The sequence below is a fragment of the Orcinus orca genome, chromosome 1, assembly GCF_937001465.1.
Source record: "Orcinus orca chromosome 1, mOrcOrc1.1, whole genome shotgun sequence".
NCBI classification, from domain to species: Eukaryota; Metazoa; Chordata; class Mammalia; order Artiodactyla; family Delphinidae; genus Orcinus; species Orcinus orca.
The window spans coordinates 199,081,953-199,098,402 of NC_064559.1; the positions used below are offsets into that span (position 1 = coordinate 199,081,953).

Sequence of the window (16,450 nt, forward strand, 5' to 3'; positions counted from 1 at the left end):
CCATCCCCTGTCCTAGGACCCAATGCTACCGGGACAGCAAGGAATGGGCTGTCTCGCGGGGCCTGGTAGGGGCAGGGGCATTCAGGCTCTGGGGAGAGGAGGCAGGTGGATTTTACAGGAGAGTTTTCACATGGTTGGTTTTGCCATTAACTTTGAATGCCTTTGTGGGTCTATAAAGTTCCCCATGCTGGTTTATAGGGAAGATGAATCGAGGAAATTGGTGGCAAAAACAGGGTAATGGGTGGCTTTCAGTTGCCCACGCGAGGGTCAGGGAACAAAGGCAGGAAGCTGCCGTCTCCCCACAAAACCTAAGCCAATGATAACTTAAAAAAAAATAAAATAAAAATTCACATAAATTCCTTTCTGTTTCCCCTGCAAAACCCTCTGTCTCCGTGCACAGAAATGGCTGGCAGGATAATCACCGTGGAGTTAACAGTGGTCATCTGAGTGGTGGTATTCTCCTTTTTTGTTTGTTTGTTTTTGCGGTACGCGGGCCTCTCACTGTTGTGTTATGGCCTCTCCCGTTGCGGAGCACAGGCTCCGGACGTGCAGGCTCAACGGCCACGGCTCACGGGCCCAGCCGCTCCACGGCACGTGGGATCTTCCCCGACCGGGGCACGAACCCGTGTCCCCTGCATCGGCAGGCGGACTCTCAACCACTGCGCCACCAGGAAAGCCCTCCTTTTTGTGCCTTTCTAAATGCTCCAAATTATCTCCAGCTTTTGGGTATTACTTTTGTAATAGAAAAAAAAGTGATTTTTTTTAAAGTCAGATAATTGAAAGCAGCAGGAAGGAACGTTTTCCAAGGCACCCATGACTCACCCACGATAATAAGCCATCCCTGGGGCTCCTAGTCTGGCGTCTTGTTGTTTTCTCCGTGATCCTCCAGCTTGACAGATGAGGAAACTGAGGCACCGAGAACTTAAATGTTTGACTCCAGGTCACCCAGAAAAGGGGCCTCAAGAGAAGCCGGCCCTCTGCCCCTCCCAGCCTGGCCCTCATCCCCGTCTTTCCAGGCTCTCCGGGGCCCAGGGCTGGGAGGTTACGACTTACAGTCTTCAGGTGGCGTGAGGGGCTTTCACTTTGCAGGGTTCTGGGCATTCTTTTTGGTGGTCTGAGGGCTGTGTTTACTGGAGGCTTCTCTGGTCAGACTTAGAATGCCCTGCAGATGTCCTCAGTGGACTGAGGGACTGGACCTAGAAGCTTCCAGAAGCTTCCAGACCCAGGCTAGTCTAGGTCAGGATGGAGCAGAGGCAGAAACCAGCTGTGGAAGGAAAGGTGGGCCAGTTTCCCTCCAGGTTGGGGAGTAGAGCCAAATCAGCTATTTCAGGAAGGAAGGAAATGGGGGGCAGCCTCGTCTCTGGGCAGGACCCGGCTACACGGGGTGCAGCGGGTGTGAGGGCCCTGGCTCCATGCATGGAGCAGAGGAGGGGGTGTCTGTGAGTCACCTGTGGACCCTTGTCCTTCCCACTCAATTCAGACTTACCAAGAGGCTGCCCTGTCCCAGGGAGACGGGGACAGACAGCTCCCCGTATCCTGCCTTCCTTCTTCTGTAGGTGTCTTTTCCGAGGCAACCATGCGAAAACATCGTGGCACAAAAACAGAATAGACACTCACGTTCCCCTTAGATCGAAATGTGATAAGGTCTAGGGCCATGGGCCCTACCCTCAGGGGCTCCCACTCATGTAGGGAGACAGAGCCCCTGCCATCATGAAGCATCAGGTGTCTGATGGGGGAGACAAGGCTCCTCCGTGCAGAGGTCCCAAGTCTGATGGGGGAGACGCAGCTCCTGCCTGGGAGGGTACACTCTGAAGGAGGAGACACACCTCTCCACTCTAACAGAGAAGACAAGACCCTCACCCAGAAAAAAGACCTAGAATCCTTTTATAGAGACATAGAAATGAGGGCACAGGCCCACCGGGTCATCTGCATTAGACGATTCCCAAGGGACTCAATACAGAAAGGGGGGAAATCTCATGGAGAGCAGCCAGGAAGGCTACCCTGAGAAGGTGATCTCTCTGCCAGGCTCTGAGGACACGTCAGCCAGCAATGCTGGGTCCTGCCCTCAAGGAACTCGGGGGGCTGGAGCAAAGTAGAGGGTGCTGGACACTGACGAGAAAAGCTGGGATTGGAAACCCATGTAATGGGTATAGGCCAGGTTAGGAGCTTGGACTTTATGGCTGGGCACTAGGGAGCCATGGAGAGCTTTAAGCAAGGGAAAGGGTGGTCAGATTTGTAGTTTGAAAATCTCAGCTGGGCTTCAGGGAGGAGGAGGGAGTGGGGGACGAGTGGAGGCAGGATGAGTGACGAGACTGTTGTGATGATCTAGGCAGGCGATGGGGGTCCAGCCTGAGGGCTTGGCTATAGGATGGAAGCACTAGACCTGGCGGTGGAGGACATTGGACAGAAGACTTGAAGCCCCGTACTCTGAGCCCAGCCTGACAGAAGGGCCAATGAGGTCCAATGATGTCTGAGCTCTGAGCAGCTGCCTGGCTGGGCTCAAGGACACAGGCCCAGGGTCCTCCTCTGTGGATGCCCTTCGGTCTGTGGGCACCCTCGCAGCTGGACAGTGGACACCTGCTGTTACTAGGCCCGTGTGGGAACAAGGTCAGAGAGGAGAAGGCCCAGGGCAGGCCCTGGGATATCCTGGGGTGCCCCAGTTTGGAGGAGCCATGGGAACGTCAGACCACAGCCTCTGGTACCCCCATCAAAACACTCAGGTCCCAGTTGAACCCCTCACCTGCTAAAGCCACGGGCCATCCCTGCCTGCTGAGTCCTCCATCTGGATGGGCATTTGTCCCACTGGCTAGCGAAGCCTTCAAAGCAGGCAGTGCAGTGGTCAGCCCGAGGCCTGAACTGACCCATCTGGGAGAAGAGCTAATAAGCCTCTCAATTTGCATATATGCAAACAAGGTCCACTGTTGACAGAGCAATTAGCACAGCCCACTGCCTGGCAAGGCCACCAGGCTTGGCCGCGGTGCCTGGGATCTTATCTGTTGGGCTCAGCGCCCAACTTCTTCTCAGCTGAGGCCTGGTTGGGTGGATGATGAAGCCCCAGACTGGGCTCGATGCCCCCCTTCCAGAGGGCAGGGGAGCCTGTGGAGGGCTTCCTGGGGAGGAACAGGGAGGCCTATGGAACTGGAAAGATGTCCTGGGTCGTGGCTTCTTATCTTTTATTTGGGGCAGGGGGAGAAGGGCCATCAGGTCATAAGATGCGCATGGGACATCTGACCATGGCAGCTCTGATAATATAGCAAAAGGAACGAGCCAGGGCCTTGACTTGGGGGAGCAATGAGTTCTAATCCTGACTCTGACACTTGCTGCTCTATGACTCCGATACTTTGAAATGACCTCTCTGGGTCTCATTAGTCTCATCTGTAAAATGGAAGCACTGCTTCCGACATAGGCTATTGTGAGGATTAAAGGAATCCTCATAGTGGAGTGCTAGGTGTAAAGTAGCTGCTCATTAAACAGCATCCCTGTGTCACCAGCCATGCTTTGCAACAGAATAAAAAGCATATACTTGGCTTTCTTCTGCTTCTTTTCTCCTCACCCTGTTGGTTTTTTTTTTTTTTTTAACATCTTTATTGGAGCATAGTTGCTTTACAATGGTGTGTTAGTTTCTGCTTTATAACAAAGTGAATCAGCTATACGTATACATATATCCCCATATCTCCTACCCTGTTTATTTTTCATCTGAACTGTGTTTTAAATGTTGTAAAGCATATTTCCATCCAATAACTTAGGACACAGTTGGTGACGTTGGCTGGCGACGTATCCCCATTTTACAGACAAAGAAACTGAGGCCCAGAGAGGTGAAGCGACTCGCCTGAAGTCATCCAGCAACTTGGCAGTAGAGCAGGGAATTGGGCCTCCAGGCCCCTCCCTCTCATGAGCTCTTTCGGCTGTAGCAGTTGCTGGAGACCCACAGCACTCTACCTGTCCTCTGTGCTTCTGCCTCTCCCTGCCTCTCTCCTCTCTCTCCTCGGGTCTTCATTCTCTGTCCACATCTCTGTGTTCCAGGCTCTCTTTTCCCTGAGTCTATCATTCTGTCAAATGCCTGCTGAGAATCAGATGACAGCCAACCCTGCTCAACCAGAGTGGGAAGTTCCTTCTTGGGTCTGACTGCAACTCCTCTTGCTTTAAAATCCATCTGTATCCTCTTTGTCATCATCAGCAGATGGGGAAAACTTTGTTCACCATCTTCTTCATTGAATAACCATCATCATCATCATCATAAGCAGAAGCAAGGCAAAGCACATCCCGGAGCTTTGAACTCCCCCTCTCTCTCCCTCTGGTCTTCTCCTGACCAGATGAGACCTTAACTTTAAGGCCCTTTAACCCTTCCTCACGAAACCAATTCCCATCACCTTGGATGCCTCCCTTCTTCAAGCTCTAGTTGCCCCAGCATCCTGTTCCACTGGGTGACCCCAGAGGTGGTGAGGAGAGAGGAAAGGGTGGGGAAAGAGCTGGGGGTCCGCAGTCCTGTGCTCTAGTCCTGCTCTCCTGTGTGGGCTCTAAGCCATCATCACTCCATGACTGCAGACATGTGCCAGGGACCGTGGGGAGCAGAGGGATGTGCATGACACACACACCTGCTCCCTCCTTTCCCAGAGAACCAGAGAGCAATTAGCGTGTTCTCTGGCCTCAAGGAACAACTGGGGACAAGGGACAGTCAGAAGAGGATTATAATCCTGGGTGTAAATGCTATGACGGAGGAAGGAAGCCTGTGGGAACACGGAGGAAGGATACCCCAGCCAGCCAAGTGCAGGGCATGGTCAGGGAAGGCTTTCAGGAAGAGGTGACTTCCAAGCTGAATCCAGAGGGACATCTTGGCACGAGCCAGGTCAAGAGGAGGGAAAGGCAGCGCAGGCAGAGGGGACAGCAGGAGTCAAAGCACAGAGACGGCGCTGAATCTGGTGTATCTGACCAGCTGGGGTACTAAGCATGGGGGTGCTTGCTTCTGTGGCCTGGGCACCGTTCTATGTTTTACAAATATATACTCGCAAAATCCCCGCAGCTGCCCCTAAAGTAGGTGGAATGATGGCTTGGTTTGGGCTCCCCCATATACAGACTCAGAAAAGAGTTCAAGTGCAGGTAGCTTCTTTGGGAGGTAACCCGGGAAACTTCAGCGAGGGAGTGGGGAAGAGAAGGCAGTCGATTCTGTTGTGTTACCACACCAACTACCACCGCGGAGCCCAAGCCCACTGTGTATCTCTGGGAGCCAGTGTAGAAGGAATGAGTGTCCAGGTGTCCAGACCAGGAATGCTGCCCCCAGGCAGAGGGTCGCTGCGTTCACAGTGAACAGATTGTGGTCTTTACAGAAATGCCAAGGGGGCTACGGCTGGGCACCGTCAGTGTCTGCTACTGTCTTAACCCCATCTCACAGATGAGGAAACTGAGGCCCAGAGCATCCAGGTCTCACAGCCAGCGCACCGTAGGGCTAAAACCCAAGGTCCTGCCCCAGAGCCTGTGGTCATAACCATGGAGCCACACTGCCTGACAGGGTCCACTCCCAACAGGAGGACAAGGGAGCGGTGAGAGATGAAGACAGAAGGATGGCAAGAAGCACGGGAGGCCGAGACTTGCTGGGAGGAGAGTGGGTAAGGTGCATCGCCCAGGCAGCCCTGCTGTGTTCTGAGCGCTGGAAACGCACTGGGGAACCCCACGGACCTCATCAGCACTGCAGCCCAGGCAGTGCCTCTCCAGAGCCCTGGGTTCTGAGCCTGAATCAGATGCCCCACCCTCTGGTTCAAAGACCACATTTCCTCAGCCCAAACTAGAATTTCTTGTTAGACGAGGCTTTCCCACTGGGAAGGGAAGAGTGAATTTATTCATGCACACAGTCTTACAAAGGTTTAAACATTAGCATGCATTTGGTTATGTATGTCACAAATTGTCTTTATTGAAAAAGATTAAAAAAAAAACTTGCAATGGGGACCATCCTGGAGAATCTAGAAAATACAGTCTCTGTACACAGAAGGGATGAGAGCTTGTCCGCAGAGGGATCAATGGTTATGAGTATGGGTTTTCGAGTCCCAGCCAGAATCGAGCACATAGTAGGTGCTTATTAAATGCTTGATGACTAAGTGACTGGGGCTGAATCCCAACTCTCCCACAGGCTCTGTGCGTGGCCCTCTCTCTGCCTCAGTTTCCTCATCTGTAGGAAGGGGACAATAATGTCCGTGAAATGGGGTTGTAGGTGAGATAACTCAGGGAAGGCCCTGAGCAGCAGACTGGCTCATAGAAAGTGCTCAGTTAGCAGGCGTGGTGGCAGCAGTACAGTAAGGGGACTGAGGGAGAGGACGCTGGGCTGGCATCCAGCCTGCGCTTCTCCATCTAAGAGGAGACTACGTGGGCGCGACTGGCCTGGGTGTGGCAGGGAGCAGTAACGTCCCTAAGAGACCCTCCATCCGTGAGGGATGGGGATTGGTGGATAAACATCCCAGCCTCCTGGCGATCCTGAGGCGTGTCCCCACACTGCCTCTCAGCCCATCCAGCTGCAGCTGTATCAGCTTCCCTCCTTCTTCCATCTCCCTCGCCCCCTCCTCTGCTGGTGTGTCCTGGGGTCCTTCCCAAATAAACTACCTGCACCCAAATCCTTGTCTCGGGCTCCACTTTGATGGGAAACCCCAAAAGCAAGTGATAACGATGCCCGAGGTAGTCATAGCGTCCCAGCACTAAATCCCTGAGAAGTGAGGACCACACAACATCACCCTCCCTTCCACTTCTCAGGCTGGTGTCGGAAGGAATGACTGAGATAAACAGCAGGACAAAGCTACAGAAAAGAAGCAAGTGAGGCCACATGTACTGGGAGGGATTATTATATTTCCGCAGTGAGATAAGGATCTTAAAGCTCGCTGATTCTGTAGCCCGCATGTGGGGTTCAGGCACTGACAGTCTCCAGCTCTGTTAATCCCTCTCGCCCCCGCCTGTCACTTAGAGCTCCATTCTCTTCGGCCCCAACCCTGGGGCAGATAAACTGAAGTGGATCCAGCCTCATCAACCTTGGCTGTGAGACAAAGAAAAGAGCACCCTCCAAGCAGGGGACCTGGTATGCCCAGGGCAGGGGAAAGAGGGGGTGTCCCTCGGCTCCTGTCCCAAGGTCAGGCCCTGCTCAAGGCTCAGCCCTGCCACTAACCCACTGCCCATCCTGGAGCAGGTCACTCCCTGCTCTGAGCCTAACCTTTCCTCCTCTAAAATGTGGCGGACAAGGCGGCAGACGAGCGAGGGCTAAGAGCCAGGAGCTAGACTGTCAGAGATGGAATCCCAGCACTCACTTGCTGTTCAGCCTTGAGTCAGTTACTTAACCTCTCTGTGCCTCTGTTTCCTCATTTACAAAATAAGGAAAATAACAGAGTCTAACTCATGGAGTTTTTAATGCAGGTTAAACACATTAATATTTATGAAGCACTTAGAAAAGTGCCCTGCACACAGTAAGTACTACACAAATATTTGTTAAATAAACACCTATATTACTTACTTCAAAGGGTTGTGGTGGTTTCACCAGATGATAAATACATAAAAATCCTTCAGATGTGGTAGAAATCCATGCAAATATATTATAGTCATGAATTCTCTTTATATCTCCATTTCCCAGAAGTGGCTTCCCTCCGTGGGCTTTGTAGCGCTGAACACAGAGAAGGGACTTTGAAGTTTCCCAGAGCCAGGTGTGAAATACGGCACTGCCCCTCACCAGTCCTAAGTGACTGCATCCCCGCGCCTCAGTTTCCCCATCGGGGATAATAATGGCGCACAGCTCCTTTTTTTTTTCCTTTTTTAAAATTTTTTGGCTGCGCCGCATGCAGCATGCAGGATCTTAGATCTCCGACCCTGCAGTGGAAGTGCAGTCTCAACCACTGGACAACCAGGGGAGTCCCAGCATATCTCATAAGGTGAGGTGAGCATTAGGGGAAGACAGGTCAGGAAGGCACCTGGTACAAGGGCTGCCCCCCAAGGAGCCCAGTTAAGGTCAGTTTCTCTCCCCAGTTCCCCAAGAGAAGTCCCTTCACTTCTCTGGGGATGTGGGTACTCACCTGCGATGGGAACCCGATGCACCAGTTCACTGGGCTGGTGGGAGGTGCGTGGGCTGATGCCCAGGAAAACTTGAAGCTCAGGCCTGGGGGAGACCATATGCTCAGTGACAGCCCCCTTTTCGTCTGGAAAAATCTGTTGATTAATCTAAATCGCAGAGAATCCCCTAATCTCCCAGGCATGGCCGTGGAAGTCTATGTAGGATTTCTCTGCCTCACCGTGACTGACTGAGGCCACAGTTGGGGTGCATCTGTCTGGCCTGAGCTGGCCCGTGGGGGAGGCCCGCAGCCCAGGGCTCTTCCACCACAGAATCCCGGGGCTGAGGACCGGACGCCGGTGCCTGGAATTTTCAGGACCCGCGGGTGTGGGTTGGACCGGCCTTTGTGGGCGGGGCGTGGAAGAGCCCAAGCCCAGCCCAGTCCTCCGCGGCTGGCCCTGAGAGAAGCCCAGAGATGTTTGTCAAAAGGCTCTGGTTCCCACGTGCCTCACCTGCTTTGGCCTAATGTGTTAACCTAAATGCTTATGTCCCAGATAAGAGGCCAGGGAGATGAGCAGATAGCACCTGTGAGTAATTCACCCTCCCCCGGGGAGTTGAACTGGCATCAGAGAGACCTAGAGAAGAATCAGACCAGGAGGAAAGGGGTGGTGACAGGACCTCTGCCCTGGAAGCTTCTGAAGCCCTGTCAACAAGGGACCAGGACATCCTTCCAGCTCAAAGAGAGTTTGAGACGACAGCCCCACCCCCTCACCTTAAGGATGGGAAAATGAGGCCCAGAGACGGTGAGGGACACAGCAGAACAACACAGCCAGAGTGGGACCAAGTCTCTAAACTGTCAGCACAAAACTCAACTCCCCCAGATGATGTGCAGTGAAAATGCTACAGGTGAGAGTTAAGAACAGTCACTGAAGGGAGATGATTTTCCCTCCACGCATTCATTCATTTGCTCATTCATTTGCTCATTCATTCATTATTCAACTGAGAGTAATTGACAGGCACTCTCCTAGGTGCTAAAACAAACATTATCTCTCACTAGTTTGTAGCTCCTTAAAGGTATGGACCACACCTGTGCTGCTCACTGCTCTATCCCCAAAGGCTGGCACGTAATATGAGCTTGATAACGCGGGATTTATCACACTTAATTCTCACCTGCGAAGAAACAAATTCTTATTCACATTTTACCGTTAGGAAACTGAGGCTCTGAGAGGTAAGGGGACTGGCCCATGTGGTCATTACGAATTCATTCATCAGGAAATATATAATAGTTGTGCACCTATGATGCGCCAGCAATGAACAAGAGGACAAGGCCCTCAGGGGCTTCCAGCCCAGGGGAGGAGTCGGTTGTGGTCAAATAGTAAATATGCTGGCGATGGGTAATTATAAACTGAGGTGGGGGTCATGGTAGGAGGACCATTATTTCATATTCTAAGCTGTGTGGGCCTCAGCCTGTGTCATGGACAGTCAGGTGGTAGAGGGAAGGACTGATGGTGAGAAGGTAGCATTTATCTGATGCAAAAATTGCGAACTCAGAGAGGTGAAGTGACTTGCCCAGGACCACACAGCAGGTATGCAGTGAAGCTGGAGTTCAAGCCCAGTCTCTCTGCAAACCCACTCCTTCTACCGTATCAGAGGACCGGGAAAGACCTAAGACAGGAGACAGCAGTTGGACGAGAAACTGTGTCCTGGTCAGTAGAAGCCAAATGGAGCTGGAGGCCCTACTCCCCACGATCTGGGCGCCGCAGGGCAGAGGCCTGGCATCACCCCCAGCCTCAGTGAATGGGTGTCTTAAAGCCAAATCCAGCTTTCTCTTCCCCCCTCCTCCTCTCCCTTTATGGAGACGCTAATTTTAGCCAGCCACATAGGCAGACTGAGCTCTTAAAAATGGACTGATTTAGCCTTTTCCTTAATTGCTCCAAAAAAGCGCTTTGCATCTAGTGGGGAAGAGAATGAATATAACTCTATTTAGGTTAAAAATTTAAAGCCAAATTCTCACTGGTCTGGCAAGAAGAGAGGAAAGCACTTAATCCCGTCTCGGTGGTCTCCCCACCCCCAGCCCTCTCCCCCCGCCACTCAGAGCCTCTGTGTCTGCCTCACAGGCCTAGACCCTACCAGGGGAGAAAGCAGGGATGCACCGGGAGCCTCACAAGCCACTCACGTGAGGGCAGGGCACTTCTGAAGCATTCACAGGGGAGATTTGCAAAATCTCCTTCCCTGACAGCCCCAAGAGGTGGCCAGGGCCCAGAATCCACTGACGGGGCAAAAGTCTGCAATCATTTACCAGTTCTTGAAGTTAGTCCATCCCTGGGTCATCTCAGCCATCCTCTGTCTGCAGGCTGGGGCTGCCAAGGCTCAGCCAGGTTCAAATGCTGCCCTTCCCAAAGGTTCTCTAAGAATTCCATTCAATAAACACTGAAAATCTGCCACGTGCCACGTACCATGCTTAGTGATGAGAATCCAACAGTCAATGAGGCAGGAATGCCCAGAGGGCTGACCATAAATGTACGTGTTCCCCTAGTCATAGTTCAGCGTGGTTTGGCTCACTATCACTTCATCCATCTATCCATCCATGCATCCTCCATCCAGCCATCCAGCCATCCTCCATCCAGCCTCCAGCCATCCTCCATCCAGCCTCCAGCCTCCACCCATCCATCCTCCATCCATTCATCTTCTACCCATCATCCAACCATCTTTCCATCTTCCACCCATCCATCTATCTTCCCATCCATCCATCAATACAAATATTTAATAAGTACATATACTGTGCCCAGAACAGTGCTAGGTACTAAGGTTATAAAAATTAATAATACAGAGTATTTTTTTTTTTTTTTTTTTTGCGGTACGCGGGCCTCTCACTGTTGTGGCCTCTCCCGTTGCGGAGCACAGGCTCTGGACGCGCAGGCTCAGCGGCCATGGCCCACGGGCCCAGTGGCTCCACGGCATGTGGGATCTTCCCGGAACAGGGCACAAACCCGCGTCCCCTGCATCGGCAGGCGGACTCTCAACCACTGCGCCACCAGGGAAGCCCAATACAGAGTAAATAAGACAACCAGAGACACTGTTCTTATTGATTTCATGGAGTGGATGCGGCAGGCAAGTAAACAAGATATTTACTGAGGCAGAGACAGCATCTGGCTACCAAAAATACACACACACACACACACACACACACACACACACACACACACACACACACACACACACACACACACACACACCCTGGCCCTGCCGCATAACATGGAATTGTCTCTGGAGGCAACTCCCACCCCCACCCATGGATGACATTTCCTAGATGCCTCTTTATTTTCTCTTCCCTCTTCCACTGGCTGGAAAGGAGCCCTATGGAGCCCCAGGAGACGGCAGAGTCACAAGATATAAGAAGCCTGTATCTCTGAGTCTCCACATGGAGGAAAAGCACCCACCTTCAAAGATACCCACAATGTAAGTTAAAAATACTATTTTTGAGACTGTGCCAGTGAAATTTGGGGGTTCATTTGTTACAGCAGCAAGTGTCACCCTATCTAGTATAATTACATTTTACAAAGCACCTTTCTGTAAGTGAATGAAGGGATTAAAAACATGTGATTTGATTCTTATAACAACTGCATGTGGTAGCTAATCGTTGCCCCCATTTATGGATGAAAATCGTGAAGCAAAGAGAGGCGAAGTAACTTGCTCAGATTCACACAGCTGGTAGGTGGTGGGCCAGGCTTTGAACCTGACTCCCATATCCATTCACTTTATGTGACAACGTGCTCCTAGTCGGGGTACAGATAGGGAACCCCAGTGTGAACAGGAAGGGCGACATCTTCACCTCCCTCTGGGTGCAGAAGTTGAGGCGGGGCATTTATCCCAGGGCCACCAGTGTGGTTTCTGTTACCAAGACGCATGGAGGAGACAACTAAAAATCTGCCCTGGGTGTTTCCCTCCCCATGCCGGACCAGAGGTCCCGAGCTGGGCCCCTTTCCCCAGCAGTCGCTGTGTTTCTGCAGGGGCTTTTCTCAGTCCATAAGAGGAGCCCCTTTCCCTCCTCTCAGGACAAGAAGAAGCAAGGATAGGAGACACTGTGTTTCCACCCCTGGGAGGCAGCTGGCTTCCTTCAGAGGCCTGGCCCAAGGCTGGTTTCCACCCCTGGTTTGGCAGCCCAGGCAAACCACCAAGATATCTCCATTGGCCGGCCCAAGGCTGCCAGAGCTGAGGGGGCTCCGGGTCCCCCCTCCAGGCTGTCAGAGCCATAGTCAGAGCTGGTCGAGCCACTGGAGCAGAGTGGTTGACAAGAGGCAGCCAGACAGGAACAAGTCCTGGACTTGGTGGTGGCAGGAAGCCCCACTGCAACCCCACAGAAGGGCTGCTGCTCTCCACTGAAGGCCTGGAGTCAAGTTCCTTCTCAGATGACATTTTTTTCTCCATGATTGTCTGGCTATCAGACAAAGAGATGGTGCTGTGAAATGAAGGATGCTGAGCTTCTGAGAGCAGCATCTGGGTGTGAATCCAGGCTCTGACACTCACCGACTGTGTAACCTCGGGCAAGTCACTAAGCCTCTCTGAGCCCCTCAGTTTACCTATCTGTAAAATGGGACTAATAACGCTTGTGTCACAGGGGATAGGGAGAGGATTAAATGGCATAGCAGGCAACTGATAACAGAAACAGAAACAGATTCTCAGAAACAGAATCTCAGAATGTTCTAGCTAGAAGAGCCCTGAGAGATCTGGGAGGGAAAGTGAGGCCCACAGGGAGTCAGCCACTAACCTTGGGTGGAACAGAAAGGCAGATGCTTACGATTTATCCTTCCTGCTTTGGTTTTGCTACCTTTTCCTCTGCCTCCCTGTCTCCTCCCCACAGGAGCTCCTCGTCCTGGTGTGGAGAGGGGAACCGAGGAAGGGGAGGGGAAGAAGCGGGTGACCCGTCTCTGAGACCCTCGTCACACTCAGAGGCTGGATCACGTGGGTTTTCCCACGGCTTTTGCCCGGGGTGGTCGATGCTTTTACTGGTCAGAGGTGGCGCCAGATGCTGGCGTTGCTACACCTGAGCTGGTCCCTCACGTCTCATGTCTGTTCCCCTCTGTTCATGGGGGCCAAACGTCCACCGTGATGGCTGTTAGGAGGACTAAAGGCCTGTGCCCTCAGGGCCTACCGTGCAGGGCACTGGCCCTGATCATGCTGTCCTCTCCCTCACACCCACCCAGAGGCACCAGTTCCTGCCCTCCACCCACCACCCTATTGCTCAGCCTCTGAGCCTTCACTGTGGGCGGGCGTGTGTCTGGGCCGAGAGCCCAGAGAGGGTCAGTGCCTGAGTGAGAACCTCATCCAGGCCCGGCAGTTGAACCAATGTCCATCCCAGAGCCCTCCATTCATGGGAGGGGTGGAGGGGGTGCACAGTAGGACTAGGTCTATGGTGGAGCCCCTTGGGAAGACTGGAGGGGTCCCCTCTGCTGACCCAGTCCTCCTCTCCTGCCTCTCACCACTCTCCCACCTCTCATCCCTCCTTCCTATTCCCAACAGGGGTCAAAGTTCTCCATCCTGCTGCCCTCCCAGGTGGTCCAAGGTCCTATCACTTTCTCTCCCTCCTTCCTGCCCCAGGCTCCGCAAGTGAGGAATTCTCCCCCCTCGCTCCCTGTAATGCTATACCGCTAATAAGATTAAAACATACCTCCCGGGCTTCCCTGGTGGTGCAGTGGTTGAGAGTCCGCCTGCCGATGCAGGGGACACAGGTTCGTGCCCCGGTCCGGGAAGATCCCACATGCCGCGGAGCGGCTGGGCCCGTGAGCAATGGCCGCTGAGACTGCGCGTCCGGTGCCTGCGCTCCGCAACGGGAGAGGCCAGAACAGTGAGAGGCCCGCGTACCGCAAAAAAAAAGAAAAAGAAAAAGAAAAAAAAAACATACCTCCCTCTTACAGCATCGATTCAGAGCACTGATTTACTGTTGCTTCTCGGCTGCTACAAAACGGATACACGGGCTGCCACCTTAATCTCTATCCAACTCCTCACTGCTGGGGAATAACTGCTAATTAATACCTTTCTGCTTCCCGACGCCTGCCAGCTTTGAGAGCCATCGATACTCTGTGGGCTCCCTGCCACCCGGCCACTCACCTCCCCACTCGCCTGGGGCTCCAGGTGGAACAAGAGAAGGTGGGCTTTTCCGCTTTCTTGGTCCTCCCACTGGACACGCAACACAGATAGACACAGCAAGCCAGCAAGAGGCGGAGCCTAATGCAGAAGGCACTGAGTCAGACCTCGGTTCAAATCCCAGCTCCTAGTCACACCAGCTCTGAGATTTTCACCTCTGAGTCCCAGCCTCCTTGTCTGCGAAATGGAGAACGCCACGGGACCCACCTCCTAGGGATGTGCGAGAACTAAGGGAGAACAGGTCAAGAATGCACCGAACACAGTCCCTGGCCTCCTGCTTCCTTGGGGCCTTTGTCCCAGGCCTGGAGGGGGCGCCATTACCATGGGCCAGCTGAGTTCACAGCACTGGTGTCAGGGAATGGCAGGTGGTCATTCCTAATGCTGGGGAACAGGGTCCAGGGGAGACCCCATCAGAAGAAGTTAGCTACAGACATGCAGCCCGGTCAGGAGACGCCAACGTCGGAGCTCAGTGAGACTTTCCCTGCTTCTTTTCTTCTCCCTTTTCAGCTCAGAAGCCACCTCCTCCAAGAAGCCTTCCTGGACCACGCAACCTAGAGAAGCTGCTCTGTCCCTAAGCCCCTGACTATCCCATAGCCCCGCGTTCTCCTCACAATATGGCACCATCCAGAGTTAGGCTATTTACCTATGTGTTTGTTCCTGCCTCGCCCACCAGGATGTCAGTCCCATGAGGCCTAAGCTCTTGACTGTCCCATTCACATTGTCTCCCTGGGCACGTAGTAGGAGATCAAAAAGTATCTGATAAATGACTAGCAAGTTCTCCATTAGTATTAGCTAATAATAATGATGATGATAAGCAAGGTTATCACTTCCCTCTCCCCTCAAATGAAGAGCTGATTAAATGCCCTCTCTCCTTTAGTGGGGGATCCTATTAAAAAAAACCATTGCTACTGTGTATTCAGTGTCTACTACGTGTCAGTTGAGAAACTGAGGCTCAGAGCAGTTACACGCCTTGCCCCAGATGACACATCTAGCGGGTGACTCAGCGGCCATTCAGCACGAGGTGGGCCACGCATTCGAAGCACTCTACCCGGCCCCCTGATAGGGCACAGCACGTCCCACCAGGAGGGAAGGGGAGAGCTGCTTCTCTACCAAAAATATCTGGACGCCAGTGTTTTCCTCCTGGAAGCCCGACAGCCTGCTGAGAGCAAGGCATTCCCTCCGGTCGCTGGTGGCTATAACATGAGCAGCCTGGGGAGGAAAGCCAGCCTGATCTTGGATGTGCACGGTCGCACAGAGAGCGTCAAGAACGCAGGACCAGGTGCATCTCCCTTTGGACTCGTTCCTCTCTGAACCAATTCCCTCTAGCGGTAGCTGCAGGACCAGATGGGGTGAGGGATGTGTGAACACATGGAATTATCATTCTAAATCCCCAAGTCTGCCTTTACCTGCAGGACAGCCCGGCTGGGGGCCCCGCTCTGTGAGGGAAGGAGGTGGCAGCCTCCCCGGGCCGTGAGAGGTGGTGGTTTGGAGGGAGAGGAAGCCCCAGGACTGCGCCTGGCAGATGTGCCAGCAGAAGCCAGCGCGGGTGCTTTTAATAAAACATAACGAGGTGTGGGATCATTAAATGTTTCGTGTAATTCCAGGCTCCCGCGGGGGGTGGGGTAGACCAGTTGGGCTGGCAAAGGAGAAAGGTTTATAGGGGGTACCCTGAGGCTGTCTGGGGGCCGGGGCAGGCACAAGTTGCGGGGGCAACAGGACCCAAGCCTCTGGGCCAGGGCCGGGGTGGGCGTGGGGCTTTCTCACACGCCTCCCTTCCAGCTTGGAAAGAGGCGGAAATCAGAGGCTTTTCTCCCAGAAATGGTCCCCTCCTGCTGGGGACCTGGTACAAGCCACTGGCCCCTCTGGGCCTCAGTTTCCCCATACGTAGCATGAAATGAGGGTTGAATTTAACAGAAAAACGCTAGAACCTCCTGTACTAGCCCTGAGGAGGTCCATACTTCCTCCCCATCGTGCAATCCACTCATTTTCAAATTCCTTCATTCAGAGTGAAGCTGAAGTAGAAGCCAGTCTGGAAAAGAGGCAAAGCAGAGCTCCTGGATCGAGCTGGGGACAAGGGCCCCCGAACCATTACCTTGACTCACATTCGGGCTGCCCAAAGTGGTATGGGGGGTACGTCCATGGGAAACTGGGGTTCCAAGGAGCAGTTTGAAAACCATGGGTCTGCCAAATCCTGCCTCAACTCCCCCATCTCCAAGGCCCAGCTCATGTCTCAGAACTTCACTGGAGGCCTCCCTGATCATGAAACTCCCCTGGTCACTACCAACCTTTTCCCAG

At 53.2% G+C, this 16,450-nt stretch overlaps 1 protein-coding gene across 4 annotated transcripts in view; it reads right to left on the reverse strand.

Annotated features, from left to right (window-relative positions):
* Positions 1 to 16,450, reverse strand: part of IGSF21 (immunoglobin superfamily member 21) — a 271,189-nt gene that overhangs the window by 210,449 nt on the left and 44,290 nt on the right. Inside the window, exon 1 of one of the 4 annotated variants that reach the window (XM_049706325.1) lies at positions 8,037 to 8,368. The exons of the other annotated variants lie outside the window; for them this stretch is intronic. Within the exon in view, the coding sequence (XP_049562282.1) occupies positions 8,037 to 8,133 (97 nt within the window). The 5' untranslated portion in view covers positions 8,134 to 8,368. Of the gene's footprint in view, positions 1 to 8,036; positions 8,369 to 16,450 lie in introns of those variants that run through there. 4 annotated transcript variants of the gene reach the window in all.